This window comes from Micropterus dolomieu, linkage group LG06, assembly GCF_021292245.1.
Source record: "Micropterus dolomieu isolate WLL.071019.BEF.003 ecotype Adirondacks linkage group LG06, ASM2129224v1, whole genome shotgun sequence".
Lineage (NCBI taxonomy): Eukaryota > Metazoa > Chordata > Actinopteri > Centrarchiformes > Centrarchidae > Micropterus > Micropterus dolomieu.
Window position 1 is genome coordinate 12208192 of NC_060155.1, and position 22146 is coordinate 12230337.

At 37.4% G+C, this 22146-nt stretch overlaps 2 protein-coding genes across 6 annotated transcripts; both read right to left on the minus strand.

Moving 5' to 3' along the window:
• Positions 1-4507: 4507 nt before the first annotated feature.
• On the minus strand, positions 4508-13284 carry ccdc13 (coiled-coil domain containing 13). 5 transcript variants are annotated; one of them, XR_006825508.1, is made up of 15 exons: positions 12702-12834; positions 12399-12585; positions 12045-12193; positions 11811-11953; positions 11525-11608; positions 11307-11423; positions 11086-11190; positions 10758-10928; positions 10498-10674; positions 9793-10002; positions 9525-9628; positions 9189-9251; positions 8936-9067; positions 8407-8483; positions 4508-6728 (listed from the first exon to the last, which is right to left on the minus strand). XR_006825508.1 is itself a non-coding variant. In XM_046052723.1 (15 exons), exons 2-15 carry the CDS (start codon positions 12578-12580, stop codon positions 6407-6409), a joined length of 1788 nt encoding a protein of 595 aa, XP_045908679.1. In that variant the 5' UTR covers positions 12581-12585; positions 13164-13284; the 3' UTR covers positions 4508-6406. The 5 variants fall into 5 exon arrangements, 4 of the variants coding, with proteins under 4 accessions (XP_045908679.1, XP_045908681.1, XP_045908680.1 ...); XM_046052723.1 differs by lacking the exons at positions 8407-8483; positions 12702-12834 and adding an exon at positions 13164-13284 and having other exon boundaries at positions 4508-6446; positions 6618-6728; XM_046052725.1 differs by lacking the exon at positions 8407-8483 and having other exon boundaries at positions 4508-6446; positions 6618-6728; positions 9793-9999; positions 12702-12840.
• Positions 13285-16661: 3377 nt separating this feature from the next.
• higd1a (HIG1 hypoxia inducible domain family, member 1A) lies at positions 16662-18898 on the minus strand. Its single transcript, XM_046052971.1, has 4 exons — positions 18742-18898; positions 18155-18235; positions 17824-17958; positions 16662-17646 (listed from the first exon to the last, which is right to left on the minus strand). Exons 2-4 carry the CDS (start codon positions 18228-18230, stop codon positions 17573-17575), a joined length of 285 nt encoding a protein of 94 aa, XP_045908927.1. The 5' UTR covers positions 18231-18235; positions 18742-18898; the 3' UTR covers positions 16662-17572.
• Positions 18899-22146: the final 3248 nt, after the last annotated feature.

The following is a 22146-nucleotide window of genomic DNA, read 5'->3' on the forward strand; positions in this document are numbered from 1 at the left end:
TCTGTCTAAAAACCAATACTGTTTGTCAACCACTTGTCAGTGATGTTCAAAAATATCTCGATAACCACAGGAATGCATGTTAACACTGTGTATAAAATATAACCAAAGCTGCCATATCGGAAGCCTGACTTTAGCCTATCACTAACCCAAATTCTAGCCTGCAAGTTCATGACCCACATGGCACATACTGGGCCTTTCTCTTTCCAAATATTAAATATAAAACAACAATATCTTAAAAGCCCCATGTCCTTCTTTTAACCATTGGTGGTTCTGTGTGTTCTCTGTAAGAGTAGTACATTGCATGTATGACACTGTGTATTCTTATTTCTTATTTGTGGATATCTGCACCAAGAAGAGTATTAGTACAACAAACACTTAAAATAGCATTCAAGAAACCCTATTTATTTTAATGACAATAAATATTTAAAAAATTCTATTTGATAGATGCACTCGTGCCAATACCATATAGACTGATTCATGCATACTGAATTCTATGCTAAAATAAAAGAGTGCACTTAGTAGACCTAGGCTGGTGTTTATCAAGCTTCTCAAAGTGCCATTTTAGTCTTAAGTGCTGAGAATTCATGAAATTTACTCTTACTTTCAAACTTAAAAATAAAAGCAAGTTATCAAATTTCTTTAAGCTAAGAATCACTCTTACTCTCCCAGTTATTTAAGACAGCTTGAGAGGTCTCTCAAGTGGTTAGGAGTTGCCAATGGGGGCTTGAGATGGCACTGTTGAGACAGAGAAATGCACAAATCTTTCAGGAGAGGAAGAACGTTTCTGAATTATATGAAAACGCGCAGAAGGGGTCAGACAGCACAGGCATAATCTTTGTCAGCCAGTTGGTTACGGAAGTCATCTCACCACTGAATTTACGCAGTAATGAATTTTCGGCTAAACTGAAGGTGGTAATGACACTTTGTTTCTTTGCCACAAGACAAACGCAGCAATTCTGATGATTTAGGGCCATCACAGCCATCAATAAGTGGAATTGTCATGAAAACAATTATGGCACTTACAGCTTCACTCATTGTCACGTGTTCCATCGACTTCCCAACAACACCCTCTGTAATCCAACAGAACACAATTCATGCAAATAACCGGCTTCACAGGAGTAGTAGGCGTAATTGATGGCTCTCATATAAAGATAAAGATAAATTTTTATCTTTCATTTCCAATGTGTATAATATAATTACGGAAGCCCTAAGCGGCCATCGATTCAAATATTTAGTTTACTCCATTTTTCCGTGATAACAGGATAATATTCTTGTGATCTGGAGATAACGAATGTTGTTTTCTTGTGATAGCGGGATCATTTTCTCATGATCTCAAGATAACAAACCATAGTTGAATGCAGGGGTTGGCAGGTGCGTTTCTTCAGGATAATTTCCAAAACTTTACTGTGTCACAGGTTATCTCAGAGTGCAGGACTCATAATTCAAGGATTGATGGTTTGACTCCTGCTCTCAAGCACTTTTTTTTAATGTTTTTTATCATCCTCTTCAACAAAGTTGTTATGAATTACCCTGAATGAATTTCCTGAATTTCCTCTGCCTGGGAATGATGGGGAAATGAAAAGTCCATAGGTTGATGAATGTGGACCAATCGCCGGGATGTGCACGTACCCCCTGAGACCAGGCGTTATTAACGCCTGGTCTCAGGGGGTAGAGGACAAGGTGGTAGAGCCTCCACTTACGGCCTAGAAATGGGTAATATATTTAATAAATATGTCTTTTCTTTTTATTTCTTATTGGTCTTTAGTGTCAGGAATGAGTCACATGGGAAATAAGGGCAGAAGAGCTCGTTCATTTAGGATTGTTAAAAAAAAGCTTCAAAACATCTTGAAATGTCTGAGAATCTGAAAATGTTTGAATTGCATACCACCTTGACATGGTGCCACGCAGGAGAAGCTACAGAATCTGTACAGACACAATGATGACCCATTAAGTATTAATCAGTGGATGTGATTGTTGTATCAAAACAAAGCTTCACACATTTATATTCATGAAGCATACACAGACAGTTTTTCAGTGAGCAATAAGCAGCCTCCTGGAGTGTCATTGTGGCTCTGTTGCCACGTCATCCCCTTTTGTCTATCCCAATTATTTCTGTCTGTCTCTGCTGTGAACTATCAGATTAAGGTAAAGCTACAAAAAGCAGCAGCCTGTGATAGTGGTGCTCACGCACACATCTTCAGAAGGCAACAGATCCCACTGGCAGTGATCATATTTGTGAGCAAAATATCAATGCCATTGTGTGTCAGCATGGATGATCAATTTTGTTCGCTAAGAGACGCACTAAGGATATCTGCACCAGTGGTGATGGATACACATGACACAGACAATGATTTAAACATCCAGCTTTGGTACATTTTCTTCTCACTTTAGCTAATGTATGTCTGTCTAAATGTGTCTGACATTGCAACCTTTCACAAATGCCTTTAGATCCCTTTCAACAATGAAACCTTACAAAATCTGATGTCATTGTACTTTGTCCCCCAGCTTACAGAATTTAAATCATGGCAAGCTTTTGACCTGAACTTGTATTTTGAACTCCACGTAAAGAAGACGCAGATCCTCTGGTAGAGCACAACTAGCAATTCCTAGGTCTAAGCTAAAAACTAAAGGAGACAGGGCCTTTGCTGTCAGGGCCATATTGAATTGCTTATGTTTTATACACTGATTGTTGTAAATCACTGTTGATGCCAATGTTTATCTTTATCTTTTTAATTTTGACTTTTGGATGTTTTTATATTGATTATTGTAAACCACTGTGTGAGGCCTATTCTAATTTTTAGCAAATTTTCTCATAAAGCACTTTGTTACCTGTATTGAAAAGTGCTATACAAATAAACCTATTATTATTTATTATTATTAATATTATGTACACACTGTGTTTCTGGACACACTGTATTTCTTTCTTCAGTGACAGTGGTAGTTTTTGAGGTACGCTAAAATGCAAAAATGTCAGTGGACTATATACTAGAACGATATTCATTTGAAACAAAGCAGCTTTGACAGGCAGCACTGCCTTCAGATGTGAGGTGGAGTGATTCCGGATGAAATTGATTATTTTCGAGTTTGACAGGGCATGGAGATCAATTCAATTTAGAGTGCGAACGTCGTTCTACGGGGTAGGTCAGATAAGAACAAGCAACAAGTCAAGAGTGATGGCTAGGTTATTACAGCAATTGCAGGAGAAAAGCAGCATTTTCTTAGTAGAGCATGCACTATGAGGAGCTCAGTTTGTTTTTCTAAAAGTAATGCATTTTTATTTCTGCTTATCTAGTTTAAAAGACAATACTGTCTCTACAAGAACATGACTATTGCATCATTATTTCATTTATGATATTTATTTAATCCATCACTTCCAGAAGCATTATGATTAGTTTTCTTTACAGTCTATTGATTTATTCTCAACTAGGTAAATAAAAATGTGCTGTATTGAATAGATACTGCTCAGCATACTGGTCCATTTTTTGCTTGAGATTGCATTCTTGCAGCACAATCAGAAAAAGTGGTTGATGTATAGTACATGACTAATCACACTGCCATCTAGTGATGTTAAATGTATTCAAACTTGCTGAAATAAACAAAATGACTAAAAAATAGCATACAGTATTGACGTGACACATCACTGCACAAATGTACGTCTACTAGTGAAGCCAGAGTCTGAAAATCCGTAAATTTCAAAAGTTTGAAATAAAAGAGTTCAAGAGGCACAGATCAAAATCAAGACCAGACAATCTGACAGAACGTGTCTCGACAATGCATCACCATGAATTGTGGGTGACTGTAATGAACACCTTGATACCTGTAATGAACACCTTGATACCTGATTATGGATATCAATGTCCTCACCAATTTAACTCATGCTATAGACCTTGAACAACATTTCACATGCAGAAAAGTGCTTATCACTGCTTCCCCACTGTCTTAGTAGATAACAGCGCATTACTTTATTTCTACTTACTGTAAATGAGCACATTAGGACTCCGCTATTTATTTTCTTTCCATTACATGTAAATGAGAGGCACTAAGAGATGAATGGACTCATAGAGGCACAAACCGTTTTCTGGCATGAGTAAAGTTCACAGATCCCTCATATACTGATGGCTAACTTTAACCTCTGCGTTCACAGCTCCACTATTTACTTTAGTTTCTGGATGCAGTCAATGGTCTGCAGGAAGCATTGGTCCAGAACGAGGGAATACCTCTGAGGAGAAGGATGGAGAAAGGAGTCATTCAAACCTGGAATGACAAATAGGTGAGGCTGTTTACGTATGCTGTGTTTACATAAGTTTGTGTTTGGTTTGGTGGGTTATTGGGCATTTTGGAATAAATCTACACCTTTCTGCGTAATACAGCTATATAAAACAATATTAAAATTGTTTGGTGAAGTGTAATTTATTTGAAAGTGATGACACTCTTTAATGACTGCAGTCAAGAGAAGTCATATTAATCTATGACAACATTGGTTAGTAACAGAAATTGCACAGTAAAATGAGTATTCAACAGCAATAAGCTTTATTTAAAATCAAAATCAACTGTCACATGAAATAAAAGCTTTAGATTACATGTTTCGGAAAATATTGTAAATGCTCACAAACACGGACTCCATTTTTATATTAAGATGTTATGGCAGATTAAAAAAAATAAAAAATACAACCAAACAAAAATTTACTAAACTAAACATTTTCCCTGGAATCGGATGCAGTTAGGGACCATGACAAGTATTTGCTCCATCAACACCCTTTTTGATGCACATTACTACATTTGATTCATGTCTGTCAATGTCGCAGGGCCTGTAGTCATCCGGCTCATCTAATCATCTCATCTGTTCCTCCAATGACACCACTCATTCTAATACATTAAAGGGTGCCTCACCTTATATCCAGGAGGTATTCGATACAAGTTGTTTTTTGTTACTCTGAGCATAAAGGCTTTCTGTATCCTGTCCAAACTGATATTTTTGTCTTGTGGCACTTTCTCGCTCAGTCCAATGGGGACCTGCCAATCTCCCACAGGGTCCTGGAAGAAATAGTGCGGTATTTGAAGCAGCACACTAACTCAGCCATGGTTTTAAATTAAGCGTGATGTGGAGGGAGGGGAGAAGGAGGGGGAGCTCTGCTGAAATCCTTTTGGCTACATCGGAAGAAAATAACTCTGATGTTAGTATGAATGTAGAGGCCACTCCCACCAGGCCACGCACATCCAGACAACCTTTGGATTAAGAAGCTAAGATCTACATACATGTGACATGCTCTGGGGAGTGTATAAAGGACTACAGCGGGAGTTCGTGCAGCTTGAGTCCGCATTCATTTTCAACCACTATTCCCACACAGCTGGTTTCGAGTCAGAAGTAATTAGCAGTAAAATTTAAAAGGAATATTGAAGTTTTTGGGAACTTAACTGGGGTGTTGACTATTTGGATTGGCCTGTCTCACGTTTATGTACAACTATCTGGAGCCAAAAAACACTTTTTAAAAAGTCTAGGAGGGTCACGGCCATGAACGTAAAACAATATATTTAGAAGATTTAGATTTAGAAGAAGATTTTGTCCCTTTTTATTGATTAAACTGGATGTTTCATTAGTTTACAAATATACTTTAAAAACAGCTCTGTATACATGTAATGCACTTCAGGCTGCCAGTGGAGTAAAATACATCTATAGTGACATTTATAAAATAGCACACAGACAAGATATAAAACCATGGGGAGACATCCTATCAGCAACATTTTTGCAATCAGTAGGAACATTTGTCAGGGTTGAAAGCTCTGCAACCCAAGGTCAACTGGTTAAACCGAGGTAATCGAATGCACAAATGAACCATCCCATCACGTCTTTGAGAGTTCAAATGGGAGAAAAACACGGAGATCCGTATGATCTTGTAAGGAGAGCCGGTTTCCTGCAGGCTGCTGTTTGTTACGTGTGACAGGAGAGGGTAGGGCTCAGCTGGACGTGAGGCTTAGCAGGGACCAGCCAGTCCCCTGGTTAGTGTCTTGTCTGGGCTGTCACAGAGCCTGCAGGAAAACATGCTTGACTTGTCTCATCACGTCACTGCAGAACTGTAGGTCATGGTGGAGAGTGCTCTTTAGCTGTGCCCTCAGCGCCTCCGTTTCCTCCAGCTAAATGACCAGCCAGGAGACAACATCCATGACAAGAGCAACATGAACATCTCTGTGCAGCCCAAACATGAGTGTTAGAATGGACACGGTCCATAGGCAGTGTGTCCATTGCCATGCATCATTATTTCTGTCATCTGGTGTAAAAATATATTTTTTCCCCAGAACCAAGCTCAAGACAACTACAGTGTTGTCAAAGTTAGAAATAAAATGTTTACAAATAACAATGGACTCATTGTACAGTTTACTCAGCGTGTCTGTGGACAGTCCCTGTTGCTCAGAGACTCCTGCCACCCTGGTACTGAGGGATGCTGCTCCTGAGGGACAGAGTCGTGATAGCCAAAAGCGAGACAGTCAAGGGAGAAATTGATGAGTCAGAGCATTAAAAAAAAAAAGACTAACATAAAAATCTGCTTGACATTGTAGCATCATGCTGTCACTGAGTCTTGGCATACCAGTTTTACCCTTGCTGCTTTTATTGGTCTTACTTTGAATCTAATTTTGACCTCTCCAGCTGCTGCTCCAGGATTACTATCCGGTGGCGCTCCTCCAGGTACTTCTGTTCTGCCTCCAAAAACATCTGGTTTGTCTCTTTCTCTCTGGAAGATGATTAATGGATAGATTGACTTATTTAATAATAAAAATTTATAAACTTAAGTAATACCGAAATGACCCTTTATTTTGCCATGTTTTTATCTCTGTGTGACTAAGTGGGACAACAGTTTTTGAAATTGGTCTAGTATTGAGCGAGCGCACTGCAATCGGCAGCAGCGAAACCGTGCTGCAACATAATCCTTGCGGGCAATTGCAACAATTATGTGACTTTGGTGTTTTTAACCCTTTAAAACACTAAAGTCACACAATGACACAAGCAAACTAACTGGCCAAGGCAGCGGTAGACCAGCAACTTCTATGTTCTGCAAGGTAAAATTTATGGTTTTGTCAATAGAACCTGATGGCTTTGACAAGAGCGATAAAGGATCTTACTCTTTAAAATCTCTGTAGGTATCCTTTCCACAATGTTGTTAGACATGTGTAATAACAATTTGAGTCTGTCAGTGACAGAAACAAGCATTTTAGTGGACGTACTTGATGGGGCTCAATTGCCCACAAGGCTAACGTTGCAGCCCGGTTTCACTTCTGCCAACTGCAGTGCGCTCGCTCAATTCTGGAACAATTTCAAATGATTTTGTCCCAATTAGTCTCACACACACACACACACACACACACACACACACACACACACACTATAAGGTCCAGGTTGAAAAATACCAATGTAACCCATTTAAGTAATTTGCTAATATAACTTGAATTGCTGGATAATGAGATGTGCACCCTCAGGCATGATTTTGACTAAATAAATAAAATAAACTCCAAAGCCAAGTGGAAACAACCTTGCAATCCTCAGAAAGCATTACGTGTCTATGGCCTTGAAATGGAAACATATATGGACTACAAATTAATAGAATATTATAGTGGTATTGAAATGTTCCCTCATACCTTATTAAAAAAGGAAATAAAAATATAAACATGAAATATAACATTTCAAAAGGTTCATAGCTCCTTTGGTAAATAATTTAATTTATTTGTACCTGCAAACAAACTCTCACATGCTGCCACCACTGGTAAGGATGCGTGCTATAAGCCTAATGCTTTTGTTCTGTTTACAAGCAGCTAATATTACTGACATTTCATTAACCCTTTCATACATAATTTATTGAAAAGAAAAACCATTTTTAAAGATTTATACAACCCAAAATTGTGCTATAATTAAAATATGCAATAAAGGTGTAAAATGCAATTTTAGTAGCAATATGGATAAATAATAAAAACCATTCACTGCTGATACAGTAACAACTCATTATATTGTTATCCTTGTCCAACTTCATGTTAAATCATCTCAGTTATAACATATTACATCCAATATGTAAAAGATTACATAGTGCTAGTTAAAACTGGAAAAACCTGGAAATCAAAAAGGCAAATTTGTCTCTGTATGCAAGTATAAAGTTGCTATTTAATGTTGTAATATATACTTTTGCATTATTTATGTTCATACATTTGTTTTATTATAATATAATACAATTCATCACACCTTCGAAAAAAATAGAATAGATATACTAGCAGGTCACAGAAATCAAACTTAATGCAATCTGACTCCACTGTTGCATGATGTCTACATGTGTGGACAGTTGGTTTTTGGTGTATAAAAACTACATTTCACTCTAAATTTTTGTTTAAAAAAAACAGACATGTAAATAATACTTATACACTTACACTTTTTTAACCTTGATTGACGTCCTTGAATTTCACAGATATGCCTGAGCCATCACTATTGGCCATTCATTGGACTGCTGAGGTCATCAAACAATGAATATTTGGAATCCAAGATAGCACTGTTACAATATTGCTATCAATCAACTGACATTGCTCTCAAGTGGCTTGGAGAACATAACCATGATATATTAACTCACAATGGAGTTCAAATAACTGTCCACAAATGTGGACACCATGCATGAAAGGGGTAAGACAATTTAATATTGGATAATTTTAGCAATAAATAAAAAGATACTACGTGTATTTTACTGAGTAATCTCTGACTAAATCCTCAATAAGAAAGGTAACAGAATGGAAAAGTTATTGCTTTTGAGGACGACTTATGGCCAATGCTGCTGGCACACATTATTTGCTTGTTTTGTTGTGATATTTGTTTTTTTGTTCTCCAAGATAGGCATTTCACCAAACACCATGCAACAGTGACAGGAAAGAATTGAGATCAACAAAGTGGAGACAAAATTTATATTACCTTGTCTGTAGGACATTAACCAGCTCAAGGAGTCTGTCCTTCTCTGTGCAGATAATTTTATATTCACTACACTTAGTGATCAATGTGCTCAAATCAGCTGAACACTGTGGACATTTTGAAGAACTTGGACCCCTGAGAACAACAGGATACAACATTAAAACAATCGTTTTGCTGTTAATGCATTTCACAGTGGTACAGAAATTGATGAATGTATCAAGAAAGGAATAAATAGAGAAGCTTTATGTCCACTTACTTGAATTCTATATTATTTCCCACAGCAGGCAGCACCAATTTATGACCAAATTTAGAAACTGATCTGGAAAAATAGTTGATAGACGTTGATTTTAACAGAAATCCCAGCTAAATACACTAACACAGCAGTAAGGCATCAAACTAAATCAATAACCTGATTACAGAGAGTCCCCCATCAGCCAGAGTGAATTATTAACCCTTATTTTGCCAGACAAGATGTATTAGAAACCAGTTAGTAGATAAGTGTCTTGTATTCAGACTGAATAATTAATTAAAGTAAATGAACAATATTCACACTCCAGTGATCATTTAGCATGACTACAATTAGCACACATACCCTGAAGATGTTATTCGCTTGTTAATGTCTCCCTCTTCAGGGGGAAATCCTGAACTGCAAATTGTTGTCTTGAGGCTGGACTTCGGTCTTTCCATGCCCTCCTCCTGTACACATTTCATGTGAATGACCAAGCATTATGAGAAAACTATGAATGGACAAATAACTTTTCAACTCAAATTTTGTGCTGATTGCTAAGACGTCAAATACCTTCTCCTTGCTGAGTTTAGATGTAATTCCCATGACTTTGCTTTGCTATTGTTTTGTTTACCTTGATAGAGAGCTGCTGGATTTTCTCCTGTAGTTCTTTGATCTTTGCCTCTCTCTTAGCAACTATCTGCTTAAGATTCTGGATGAGAGTGTTGTGCTCTGAAGGCTCACTGCTAAGCTTTTGTCTTGGGCTCTGCTGGATCTCCTTGCTCTGTAGGTTTTGCTGTTGGCTGAGCTGTCTCAGCATCTCCTGCATCCGGGTTTGCTGCTTCTGCCACAATTAGAAGGGGTAATTATTGTATTGAGAACAATGTAGTGCAGCATGGGCTTATTACAGAAGATCCTTCTTTCCACGTCTGTGGCTTATTTTAACTCATAAATCTGAAATCCCTGTTTATTTAGTTTTTGGTCTGTGTAACAAGAACCAGTTTGTTAATGACCTATTGTAAAACATTTCATGCCTTTCGTGGAGGAGTAGCTCCTAAACCACAAAATGTCAGATGGGTTATAATTGTTTAGTTGACAAAATTCCATAGTCATCTCGGCTCATGAGCTTCAGAAAAAAAAACACATTTTGCACAGTGGTCAACCTGAAAACATGCCTGCATTTTTTGCTCAAAAGATGATTCACAAGAAATACAGGGTTTTCACATAATAACTGAATCAATACCTAATTAAGATATACACCATTTGTGTGTACACATAACAGAACATACACCGAGTATATAAATATAACAAGATATTTTTCTCTCATCTAATTCCTTACCAGCAGGGCATCGACAAGCTCATCGTCATGTTTGCCCTTCTTCAGGAGGGTGGAGATCTGTACCTTCAGAGTTTTTATTTCTGTGGACAGAGATTTGTTCCTGGCTTTAGAGGCTTCCAGCTTTTTCTTCACATCCTCGTGGTCTTTCAGGAGGGCCTCATGGTCCACTGAGATCCTCTGTACAGTTTTTGAAGGACGACAGGGCCTTGGCACATTAACAAATTCACATTTTAATGAATTTACAATTTATGGATACACACCTCTAACGCTTCCCTCTTCTCCTTCTCAATGGTGCGGATGTGGCCGAGGTTCCTGTTTTCAGGAGGTTTTTTTTGAAGGACCCCCATGCCCAGAAACTCTTCCTCTATACTCAGGACATTTGGTTGTCTTCGCTGTGTTGACTGCTTCAACTGCTGCTCAAGGTCTCTCACCTGTTGCACAATTCACATTGTTAACATTGAATTCTATGTTGTTTTATTTGCTATCTTAGTGACTTTGCAAAGCACATTATTAACTCTATAAATAACTGTGTAACCTTATTTGCAGAAGCACATTATTATCTACGTTATAATAAATTTTTTATCTTACCCTTGTCTGAAGAGCCAGTATCTGCTGAGAGCGACCTCTAAAGCTCCCAGGGCAGCTTAGTAATTGCTGAAGGTTGACCTCCTCTCCAACTTCACTGATCAAAACCTACAACAGCAGGAGCAGTTCATATTTTGGAATACAGAAGTCACTGATGACTAATCATATGATTATGTGATATTCTTCTTAAACAGTTAGACTACACAGGAAAAAAACTGTACCACCTTCTGAGCTACTTTCAACTCCTGTTTGACGGCTTGAACCTGATTGCGATACTCAATCACTTTCAGCTGGGCAGCAGCAAATTTTTCCTGCAGTGATTTCACCACAGGATTTTCCTGCTTTTGTGAAAAAATGATATATGATTTAGATTGAGTTGCAATCATTCAAGTTAGGGAGGCATAAAAATATTCTTTTGGTGAATTTTAACCTCAATAATTACCTCACAGTCTTCAGATGACCTCTTGTCTTGTGACTTTGTGTCTACCTTTTGCCCAGGTAGAGAGTGCACCAAAGCGGCCTGCAGCTATAGAAAGGAGTATAATATTGCAATTATTCATTCTTCTCTCTGTAATACATCATATCATTTTACAAATATTATAAACAATGTATCTTTGTTTATACAAATATATGGTTTAACACAAATTATAAACAGCTGTGTGCTGAAATGATAAACATTCATCCAACATATAAAATGAAATGATATTCCTAATACAAAACGTTGATACCTCTTTCTCAAGCTCTTTGACTTTGTTGCTGTTTTGCTTGGATTTAATCTTTTCTCGCTCAATTTCAGCAGTCAGCTCTCTATTTTTCTTGGACAGCTCAACAATCTTGGTGGCTGCTATATCTCCTGCCAAGCCAGATGTGCCTAAACAGAGTGGATGAGTCATGAGGAAGCTGTGACCTATCTATAGCATCATCACTGTGGTCCAAAATAAGTGGAAGTAATGTTATTATACCTGTTAAAAACAGTCGTTCTCCTTCTCTTTTCTTTTTCAGGTGTTGAATTTCAAAATCCTTTTCACTTAGAAGTTTGAAGAGCCGACCATTTTCATCCTTAAGCTCCCTCAGCTGGTCCATCAAATTTTGATTGTCATTCTGTAGCAGTCTATGGGAAGGTAATTAAAATGGATTGTGTCTAATTGCAAGTTAAGACCATGACAATTCATGTAGGTGATGAATATTTCACTTGAAGAATTCTAATGTGTGCTTATTTATATTTATATGTTTTGTTTAATTAGTCCAAACAATTTAAGCTGTCACTGAGTAAAAAAACTTTGTTTAACATTTATTTCAGCCTTTGCAAGACTTACCTGTCTTCAAGATTGTCTGCCAAAATACCTTTCTTAGACAGATCCAAATCATCCTGGGTAACACCATTATTAAGCCTATTTGGTACTTTCTCCTTTTTCCTATCCAGTTTTCTTTTCTCCTGCTGTTTTTGTAGCGCTTGAAACTGAAGCCGCAGATCATTCAGTTCATCATCATGCTCCATGATCTCTGGTTTATGGTATAAGGAGAAAATAATCCACTTTTAAAGGGGGAAATGGCAGTGGAAATCAATATAGAATCTCATGGACTCTATTTGAAAGCTGCAGCACAGTTAAGTGGCGCACCTTTACCAGTATAGCAATCTTGGCTCCATTGTTAACTTGTCTTACAGACCAAGTTATAATACTTGTTGTTTAAATAAATGCCTTAAATGTTTATTCATCCTTGTGAAAGTAACGTTAGCAACAAAAACAATAGCTAGCTAGTCCTCTTCATAGCTCCTTAAGATGGCATCTGACTGCCCTCCTTCTTGTTGTGCATCACATGGTGTGTATGTTGATGACCCTTGTAGCCTAAGTGTGGCAAGTCATGAGCCTATAAACAGACTGAAACTGATTACCCCAGACTTGTTGGGGAAAAAATCCCCCAACATGCTAGATGATTAACTTAGCGAGATAACATTAATGTTTATGATCATTTCAGTGACTGTGAACACGTTGGATACCTCCCACTCTATTAAACCTACTCTTTCAAGTTCTTACTAAGTGGCATATACGTTAAGGTTGTATAAAGGCAAAATAGCTCACCTGTAATTTATCCAAGTACCGCCCTTGTAAACAAATTAGAGGGTGTTTTGCATTGAATCATTTTATCTGGTAGGTGAAGACTCTGTAGCAGCTTCCTGATTGCGACGCTACGGTATCTATAGCAACGGCATCCAGAGACAAGATCTCGCGGGACTACTAGTCTGTAACGTTATAGTCAGGTCTGGGCAATAAAACAAAAAAGACAACCTAATTATCGCAACATAATTTTCCTCAACAACAATACAACATATGTTCAATAAATGTTCAATAGGCTAAATGTTTGATTTAATTCATTTGAATCACAAACAAATCAGCACCTTTTTATATACAGTCTATGATTAGCACTTAAGATAAGTGAAGATTAAGCCCTTAAGATAGAATAAGATTAAGATATAACCTATTTATTTTGTTGAGGAAAAAGGACTGAAAAAAAGATTTAACCTAATTTTAGTCATGCATATTTGTTGAAACTTAAAAGAAATAATGATTTATCGTGACAATCAATATCGAATGATATTTTATTTTTAAATTGTTGTGATGACATTTTTGGCTGTGGTCTTATTGCTCAGCCCTAGTTCTAGTAAAATATTTTTCAAGTTGTCGATCTTTCACACATCTTTCAATTTTTCACAAGTAAATTGAGGAAGAAGACCTGCAAGTGTTCTGTTTATCAGTCGTTTTTTAATTTGGAGAGTAGTTTGGGGGAAGTAGGAGGCGGGAAATGAGGTGTAAAGTCAGCGACACTAACAGTTAACTTTAGGTTAACACTGGCTGTGTCCGAAATCACCCACTGAGCTTGCCATTTTGTAGTGCTGTCCGAATGTATAGTAAGAGTCATTATACCCTATATAGTCCACTCAATGTATCCCAGAATTCATTTTGAAAAGTAGTTTACAACCGGTGGTCACTAACCAAGCCCTACATACCATGATGCATTGCGCTGATAGAAAAAACTGATTGTCCGACGGCAATGAGGAAATTAACGAACGATCGGAAGTAGTGTCCGAAAGTGTTGTTTTAAAAATGCGAGTGAGCTCACTATATAGTGCTCTACATACGGGAGTAGTGAATGAGTATATGTCTATGGGTTAACAGGTGCAAAACCTCTTGATTGATTAAAGAATTATTCTTAGCTAAACTATGCCAAATTAATAAGTGATGTCCAGCTTTTACTATAGTGGTACGGTTGGTTTTGCTGTAGGCTAGCGCTATCAGTAGTTACGAATATATTGACCTTGTTATTGACATTACGGTGCAAAAGGTGAGTTCAAACGTGCCACAAAAATCTTAGCAAAAGAGTTGCAGGTCACAGCAGATGTGAGGGAGAGAGATGCTTGCTGCAGGTCCCCGCTCAGAGGAGACTTGCCTCGTCTCTCAAGGGCAGCAAGAATCGTGGTCGAAAACCTCGAAAGACCTACAAGTAAAGTAGGCTATGTATAATATTAGCAGTAGGCCTAGTAGTATGTAAAACTAGAGTCAAGCCTTTATCATTGAGCAATATCCTACATGACCACAAGGGGGCAAGATCGCAGCTTTTTGCAAACTGCCAAAGGTAAATAGCCTAGACTATGGGATATAATAGGTGGTAAATGCACAATAGCACATTCATTTTGTTTTGTGAGGTTGGAAAATACTGGCTAAAGATGCAAACATTGCCTGTTTAAACCATGTATGTTCTTAGTTTTAATTAACTCTTGAAACAGAAAAGAGGAATACTTCTTCTTATTTTCCTGGAAATGTAAATCCATATTTAAGTAGGCCTACCTCAGTCATCCCTTGATACATATCCATGTAATATTTGTGTAAACAATGCAAAGCTACAGAGTTAGCATTGTCAGCCTACGTGCACCCTCAGGTGTTAATTTGGTGGACTAAACAAGTAGGTACCTGACAAACATGCTCTCCACTTGAATTTTTGTGAGGTACACGGCATTACCTTGTACATGAAAGTTGCATAATATTTACTGGATCTCAGGTAAAGACATTTTATTGTGAGTAAGAGTCTCATCATCACAGCAGTTCCCAAAGTCACAATGACACAGCATTTTAGGGCATATTGCTGCCTTAAATTAGTGTGATGTATTTCTGTTTGAATTGGATCCTATGGTGGGGCAGTGCACAGGAAAGCATAACATTAAGATATCCACGAGGGCAATCAGATTTTTTATTTGATGGGAGTGGTAGGGTAATTTTCAAAGATGTTTAATGGTTTTATTGGTTGGAATTTTTGGACAACAATTGGTTCACAATGAAGTGAGCACTAAACATGGTCTATTCTCAGGAAACTAAGTTCACTTTTGGCCTCAGGTGAGGATAACAAAGATGGTCATTCATCGTGGGGCAAGACACACTACATAGCAGCTTTTGACAAAATGACAAAGGTTTAGGAGTAGATTAGGGGTATATAAACTCTTTAAACAGAAAAGTGAACTATTCTTCTCATTTTACAAGTACCTCAGTCATCCCTTCATACACATCCATGTATAATTGTGTGTACAAAGTATGGGGAGTGATGGAAGCTACGGGGTTAGCATAGCCATTACTTACATGCACCCTGAGGTGTTACTGTGTTGGACAAAACAAGTAGGTACTGGACACACACTCTACTTGCATTTTTGTGAGGTACAGAGTGTTACCTGGTACATGACAGTTGCATAATATTTACTGGATCTCAGGTAAAGTCATTGTGCTCTTGAGTGATAGCCTACTCCTCATCACCACGCATTTACAAAGTCACAATGACACAGCATGTTAGAGCATATTGCTGCCTTAAATTGGTGTGATGCAATTCAATTGAATTGGATCCTAGGGCGGGGCAGTACACAGGAAAGCATAAAGTTAAGATATGAGGGAAATCAGCGGTTTTATTTGATGGGAGTGGTAGGATAATTTTCAAAGATGTGTGATGGTTTTATTGGTTGGAATTTTTGGACTGGTTCACATGAAGTGAGCACTCAACATTGTCTCTTTTCAGGAAACTAAACAAGTTCACTTTTGGCCTCAGGTGAGGATACCAACATAATCTTTCAGACTTAGCCTCGGGTGTCTCCACAGACCATAACGACTGTTGTTACAACAGTCAGGAACACTAACGAACCAGTAGTATTGATCCTCTTGACAACACCCCCACAGAGGCTAAAAGGTCTCCCTGCCTGTCATCCAGAAGTCTCTTGGATGAGAGATGAAACATCTTCAAGGATCTTCAACAAAGTCCAATTGCCCTTGATTTCAACCTTTCGTGGATTGTCCAATTACCATGAGATACAACAAGGTTTGACTTAACATACAAGAACATCATTTGTAAAAAGCTGCACATTTAATTAACAGTAAGCAAGGTAAACCTAACTAAAACGAGTGTAGTCTTCAATGAACCATACCATTATGTTGTAATGTTCACCTTTTGCTAGGTGTACATAGGCAACTGAGTGTGTGTTGGGATGTGTAACAAAAAAACTACAAAAGTGCAACTTGGGGAGGTTTCAAAATGTAGACAACTGATTTTTAGAATTACGAGACTGTAAATTTTTATTTCCAGAGAAAAAGCTAAAGACACAAACTTAACATTCTCAAAAATAACGTTCTGCATCATCACACAACATTAAACTCAACATTGTGAATAACTTAACAAGGCATCTATTTTTATATGATGTTTAATAGATTACTGTACAGTCTGATCGTGTACCTCAGTTTGTTTAGCTGATATATCTCATGAAGACTTGTGAAGCTGCTAAAATGAAACAATGGACTGCTATTTATCACAATATGATGATACAAATATGAATAGAAGACTTGGCATTTATTAAATTTTAGTTATACAGAGTTTCATTGGTTTTTTGTTCCGTTTCCTATTTCCATGTATTTACTTTTTTATACCTTTGTTTAGCAGGACAATCTGACACTGTAAGGAGTCAAAAACTATTTGTGTCCTTGTTAAAATAATGTGAAAGCATGGGCCTTTTCTGTAGGCCACATGTTGTCAAAGGTTTCCATAACATTGTATTGTTGCACTGCGATGCCCAAAAAAGTGGGCTTAGGTGCAGAATTTTTGATTTGGCAAAAATCCCTACATCAGTACATAAAAGAACATAGCAACAAAACTCCATCAGTAATGTCACCTGTCCATACAGATATCAAACCAGCTGGGTTTCCAACTGCAAACAGTGTGCACACAGTGTGTAAACAGTGTTAGAACAGATCAGTACACCTTCTCAATACAGAAGTGATAGCTTGACCCTCACTTAGAGGACAGAAAATATAATCAGTGAGTTATAACTATTTACATTGGAAGTGAGCTGCTGAAGGGATGTGTGCATACAAAAATGATGACACATCTGTAAAAATAAACTTTCTACACACCTTAATATGAGGTAATATTAAGGGACATACAATGTCAGTGTGAGAGTTGACGTTCACTTGTGTTCTGCTGCTTTCTGTTGTTCTCTGGGTTTTGCAATGTACTCTCTGTACATCGAATACAGGACCCCTAAAAACAAAGAATCAGAGGGATACGTTACACGATCACCCTTGCATCTACTGCAGCTCCAAGATTCAGGTCTATACTTGTTAATGAGAAAATGTTTAGTCCAAACCAATTATGGTAACAAACTGAAACAGTGCAATCAAGATATAATAAGAAACGTGACACTTGCAGGCTACATACCAACAGTCATGGCTCCAACCACAAAGCCTTGGGCTGCTACACGCATGTGGATCAGGTGGACCGACATTTTTGTATCTCCCCGATTCTTCATTTTATACAGCCTGTACCCAACAATGGCAAAGAACCCAGCCATTCCTGGAGGAAGCAGAAAGACATCTCAGTGCACATAGATGACTAACAAAAACTTAAAGACAGCTGGTACAACAGAGGCTACTTTAAAACAAAACTGTCCTGTTTAAACATAAAAATGTTTTAATTTCTTGCAAGTTAATTCAAGTATTGTTTTGTTTTTCTTTCATGATGTAACCATTAGGGCACAAGATTTACTCACCAACTGGGACAAAGGGATTCTCCTTTGCTTTTCGCAGGAACTTGGACTCATTGTCATCATAACTAACGTCAGACATCTTGACTAAAAAGAAACAAAGATAGGGAAAGTTAGCTATTACAGTCTATGGTATTATTTCAAAAAAACATAGCATGCTAGCTCTTTCGGTGTGGGTGGGATCCATTTTAAATCCTCACTGTGAACCTCAATTACAGTTATGGACAAGCTTGAAGTCTAAGCCTACTAAATTAATGTTTAAATTCGTGCCTCAAACTGGAATATAACGTTAACTTGCTATTTGGAGCTAATGTTGATAACGTTAGCATTAACTGCTCTCAGAGGTGACACATGAAGGGCAGCGAAGACACATCCTATGGCCCAGATAAATAGAAGTTACATATCCTGCACATTGTGAGACACGTCAACCACTGTGCAATGCTAAGTTATAATATTTTAAAGTGTCTTACATTTTGATCAAAGGCTATATAGCCTAACAAAAACACCAGAGTCAAATAAAACAATCGAGAGCGAGAATTTCAACAGCAAATAAAACCTCCATTACGCCGCAGTAGGTTGAATCTGATTTTTACCTGTTTTAAATGCGTGTGTCGCTATCTGAATATAAATAAAATATCCAGTGAAGTTACATGAGTCTTCAGAGGCTCAGTTTGCACGACTGTACCGGACTGTACAGAGGAAGGAAGGACTCCGCTACATGATGTAACTACCATTATACGCAAGTCTGACGTCGGCAAGTTGTCAGGAGTTGTCGGAAGTCTGTGTTGCGTTCATGTCGAGGGGAGAATGTCTGAAAGCCAGAACCCTAAAAATATTTTTTGTGAATTTAACAGATCAATCCAATATGGGGTATGTCATTGAACATATATATATACATATATATATATATATATATATATATATATATATATATATATATATATATATATATATATATATATATATATATATATCAGAATAAATAAAAATTTAAAAAATTAGAATAACAGGCAAACCATGTATTTTATTAATTTTAAAATTAACATTTTTTAAGCTTTAGTTTCACGTTGATGTTGAGGGTTATAATGTGTAAATATAGCTGAAAAACCGGTTAGATTCAATTTATTTTATTTTCCATGGTCCAGTGCGAGAAAAGTTACAGATTTTAACAAGGTATGATGAGAGGTATGATTTTCTTAGACAAATGAGGAATTAGGAGCTACAACCTACCAGCAGACACAGAAACCGCATAGATAATCTGATAAATATTCAAAATAAAACACCTTGTGCAGACTACCAATTGTACATCAACAAAAAACACAATTAAAACAGACAAAAAACAAACAAACCATTCAACTACGTAACCTACGTACCCATGATAGAATTCAAAACAAAAATCAAGGACAAAATCAACAAACTGTGAGCAAGTTAACTAAACCAGGCATTCATAATTTCTCCGCTTCTGAAAAGATCCCTGCTGGGTATGAAGCAGTGCTGAGGACTGAACAAAATGCAACAGAGCCAAACTTTTTAATGAGTAATAAGTAAAAAGTAACTTATTACAATTTCAGCGTAATGTGCCCAACACGAAATATGACACACATGCAAATGTATCATGGCTATCCATATTATATATACACACAATTAAGAGTTAAGTTTTACAGTTAAGTGTAACCCTGAATCTTGATGGGTAGGGTTCCCTAGTCACTGTGGGCTATAGCTAATAAGTAACTAAGTCTGCCAATCTCAAGTCAGTTGGACTATGCGACCAGTTGAATTTTTCACATTCAAATACCCATGACTGCCATTGTATTGTCATGATTTATATACACCGTGTGAATGATTATCAAAAGAAGCAAACTGTTCAGCTCTATGTTTAGAAAACAGGTTTGTGCTAACCTGAGATACAGGATTCAGAGGCCTCTCTGCTGCAGCTTTGTACCACCAAGTAAATACAGTACAATATAGCATTGATTTTCTGTATGTATGAATGCATGTGTGTAAGCACTCTTTACTTACACTACTTGCTTTTTCCTCAGTATTTTCAGTCACACATTTTCAAATTATTTTATAAACTATGTATACCTTAACATTCCAAATCTTTGCCAAGAGTATGGTTTTCATATCAGTGATGTATAACCTCATGCTACATGTAGAGGAATAGCAGAAATTAGACTCCATGGAGACTATAAACCACTTTGTAGAAACTAACAGGGATCCAAATAAAACTAAATATTTTTTAATTATATTTTTATTTTATATATATTTTATATTATATACATTTTTTAAATTTCTAATACCTTCTATGTCTTCTATGCCAGCAAGGTTAACTATTACACTGCTTCTTTATGTTGTACAAAGATTACTGAACAGGACCAGGGGCCCCTGGACCAATCCACTATGCAAAATGACTGTTCTTGTTGAAAAGTCAATCAAACGACTGCAAAGAAACACACAACGACCACAAAGTGGGGCAAAACAACAATAGATGAAAAATGACAACAAAGAGATGTGAAATGAGACATAAGGCAAGACACAAAACAACCACACAGAGACAAATAACAATCTCTACACATAATACCATAAAGAGATCTAAAACGCAAATAAACAGGTTAACTATTAGTAATGTATAGTTTATCATTGAGAAGAACCTGGATTAAACACATTTTTACTCGTTTTAAAAATGGACCTCTCTTCTTTATAACTGTGTCTGGCCCCAACATTCAATAGTTTCTTAACCCACCCATGTTTAGACCCACTTTCTTTTTTAATTTCATTTAAGTTCTCAAAGAGCTGTTTTTCTGGTTTATTTTGGATTCCTTCATTTTGTCCCCAAATAAACTTTTTTCCTGTGCAGTGGCTTTGTACCTTTGGATATGTTGGATTTCTCCGTGTGACTTCAATACAACTTATTGGAGCCAGCCTCTAGTGGCCACTAGAGGAAGTACTTCCTTAGTACTTCATCTGGAAATTCCCGCATTGGCTTCAGCATTCAGCTGTGGTGGTTGCCGCATACTGTGATGAACCGACGTCCTCTTTAGATTGTATTGATGTCACTCAAATGGCTCTGCTATAGAAAACGTATTTGATCTCCAATGAATGCTGCATTTTTCAGTGTATATTGGCCTTAACCTCTGTCTTGGTTTTTCTGTCTCATCTTTCTTGGTTTATGTCCGTACTGGCTCATGTCTCCCTTTCCCTTTCAAAAACAGTGCCGTCTGTGTGTATGTCTGTGGATGCGAGCGAGTAGGGCCGCGGAGCGGAGGCAGACTGCACAGCAGCAGCACTCTTACTTGTCAGTTTACATAACACTGATTATAACCCTGAGATTTAGTCAACCGACGCGCAACATTTTAGTTTGGCCTGGGCATTAAAATCTCAGTGACCATCTGTTCGACTGCTTAGTTGCTTTCCTTCAAATACTTTTCCTGGACACTGATTCAACCCAGTGGAACTGTACCCTACTGCCACTCTAGCATCAGAGAGCATTGACTGATTTGTTTTTGCTCATGTTTTTCAAATTTTCTCCTTGCTGCAAAGCACTTTGAGCTATAATTATTATTATAATAATACGATGATGGGGGAAAGGTCTAAGGCTGACCCTTAAATGTGATCAAGTACAACACTTTACAGTCTTATATGAATACCAACGTTTTTAGATGTATTTACACGATAATGTATTATCATTAAAACCTCTTTCATACTTGTCATCTGATAACCCACCCCCCTGATGTTGTCGATGGTATGGTTGAAACATTCGGCCATACAGATGTGCAGGATCCGCAAATGTAGCTAAAGCAAGAAGCTTTAAGTGAACACTATAGCCTGTCAGGGGCCCAAAAAAGAGCAGCCAAAACAAACAGAGGGAAATAAAATGATAAGGAGGCAATGGCGAAATCTTTGGACAAAGCACCACAGGCGAAGGTGTGGAGCTAACAGTTAGGCAGACTAGCAAAGGTTTAGCTTGCTTAATCTTTAAATAATGTAACACCAGAGCA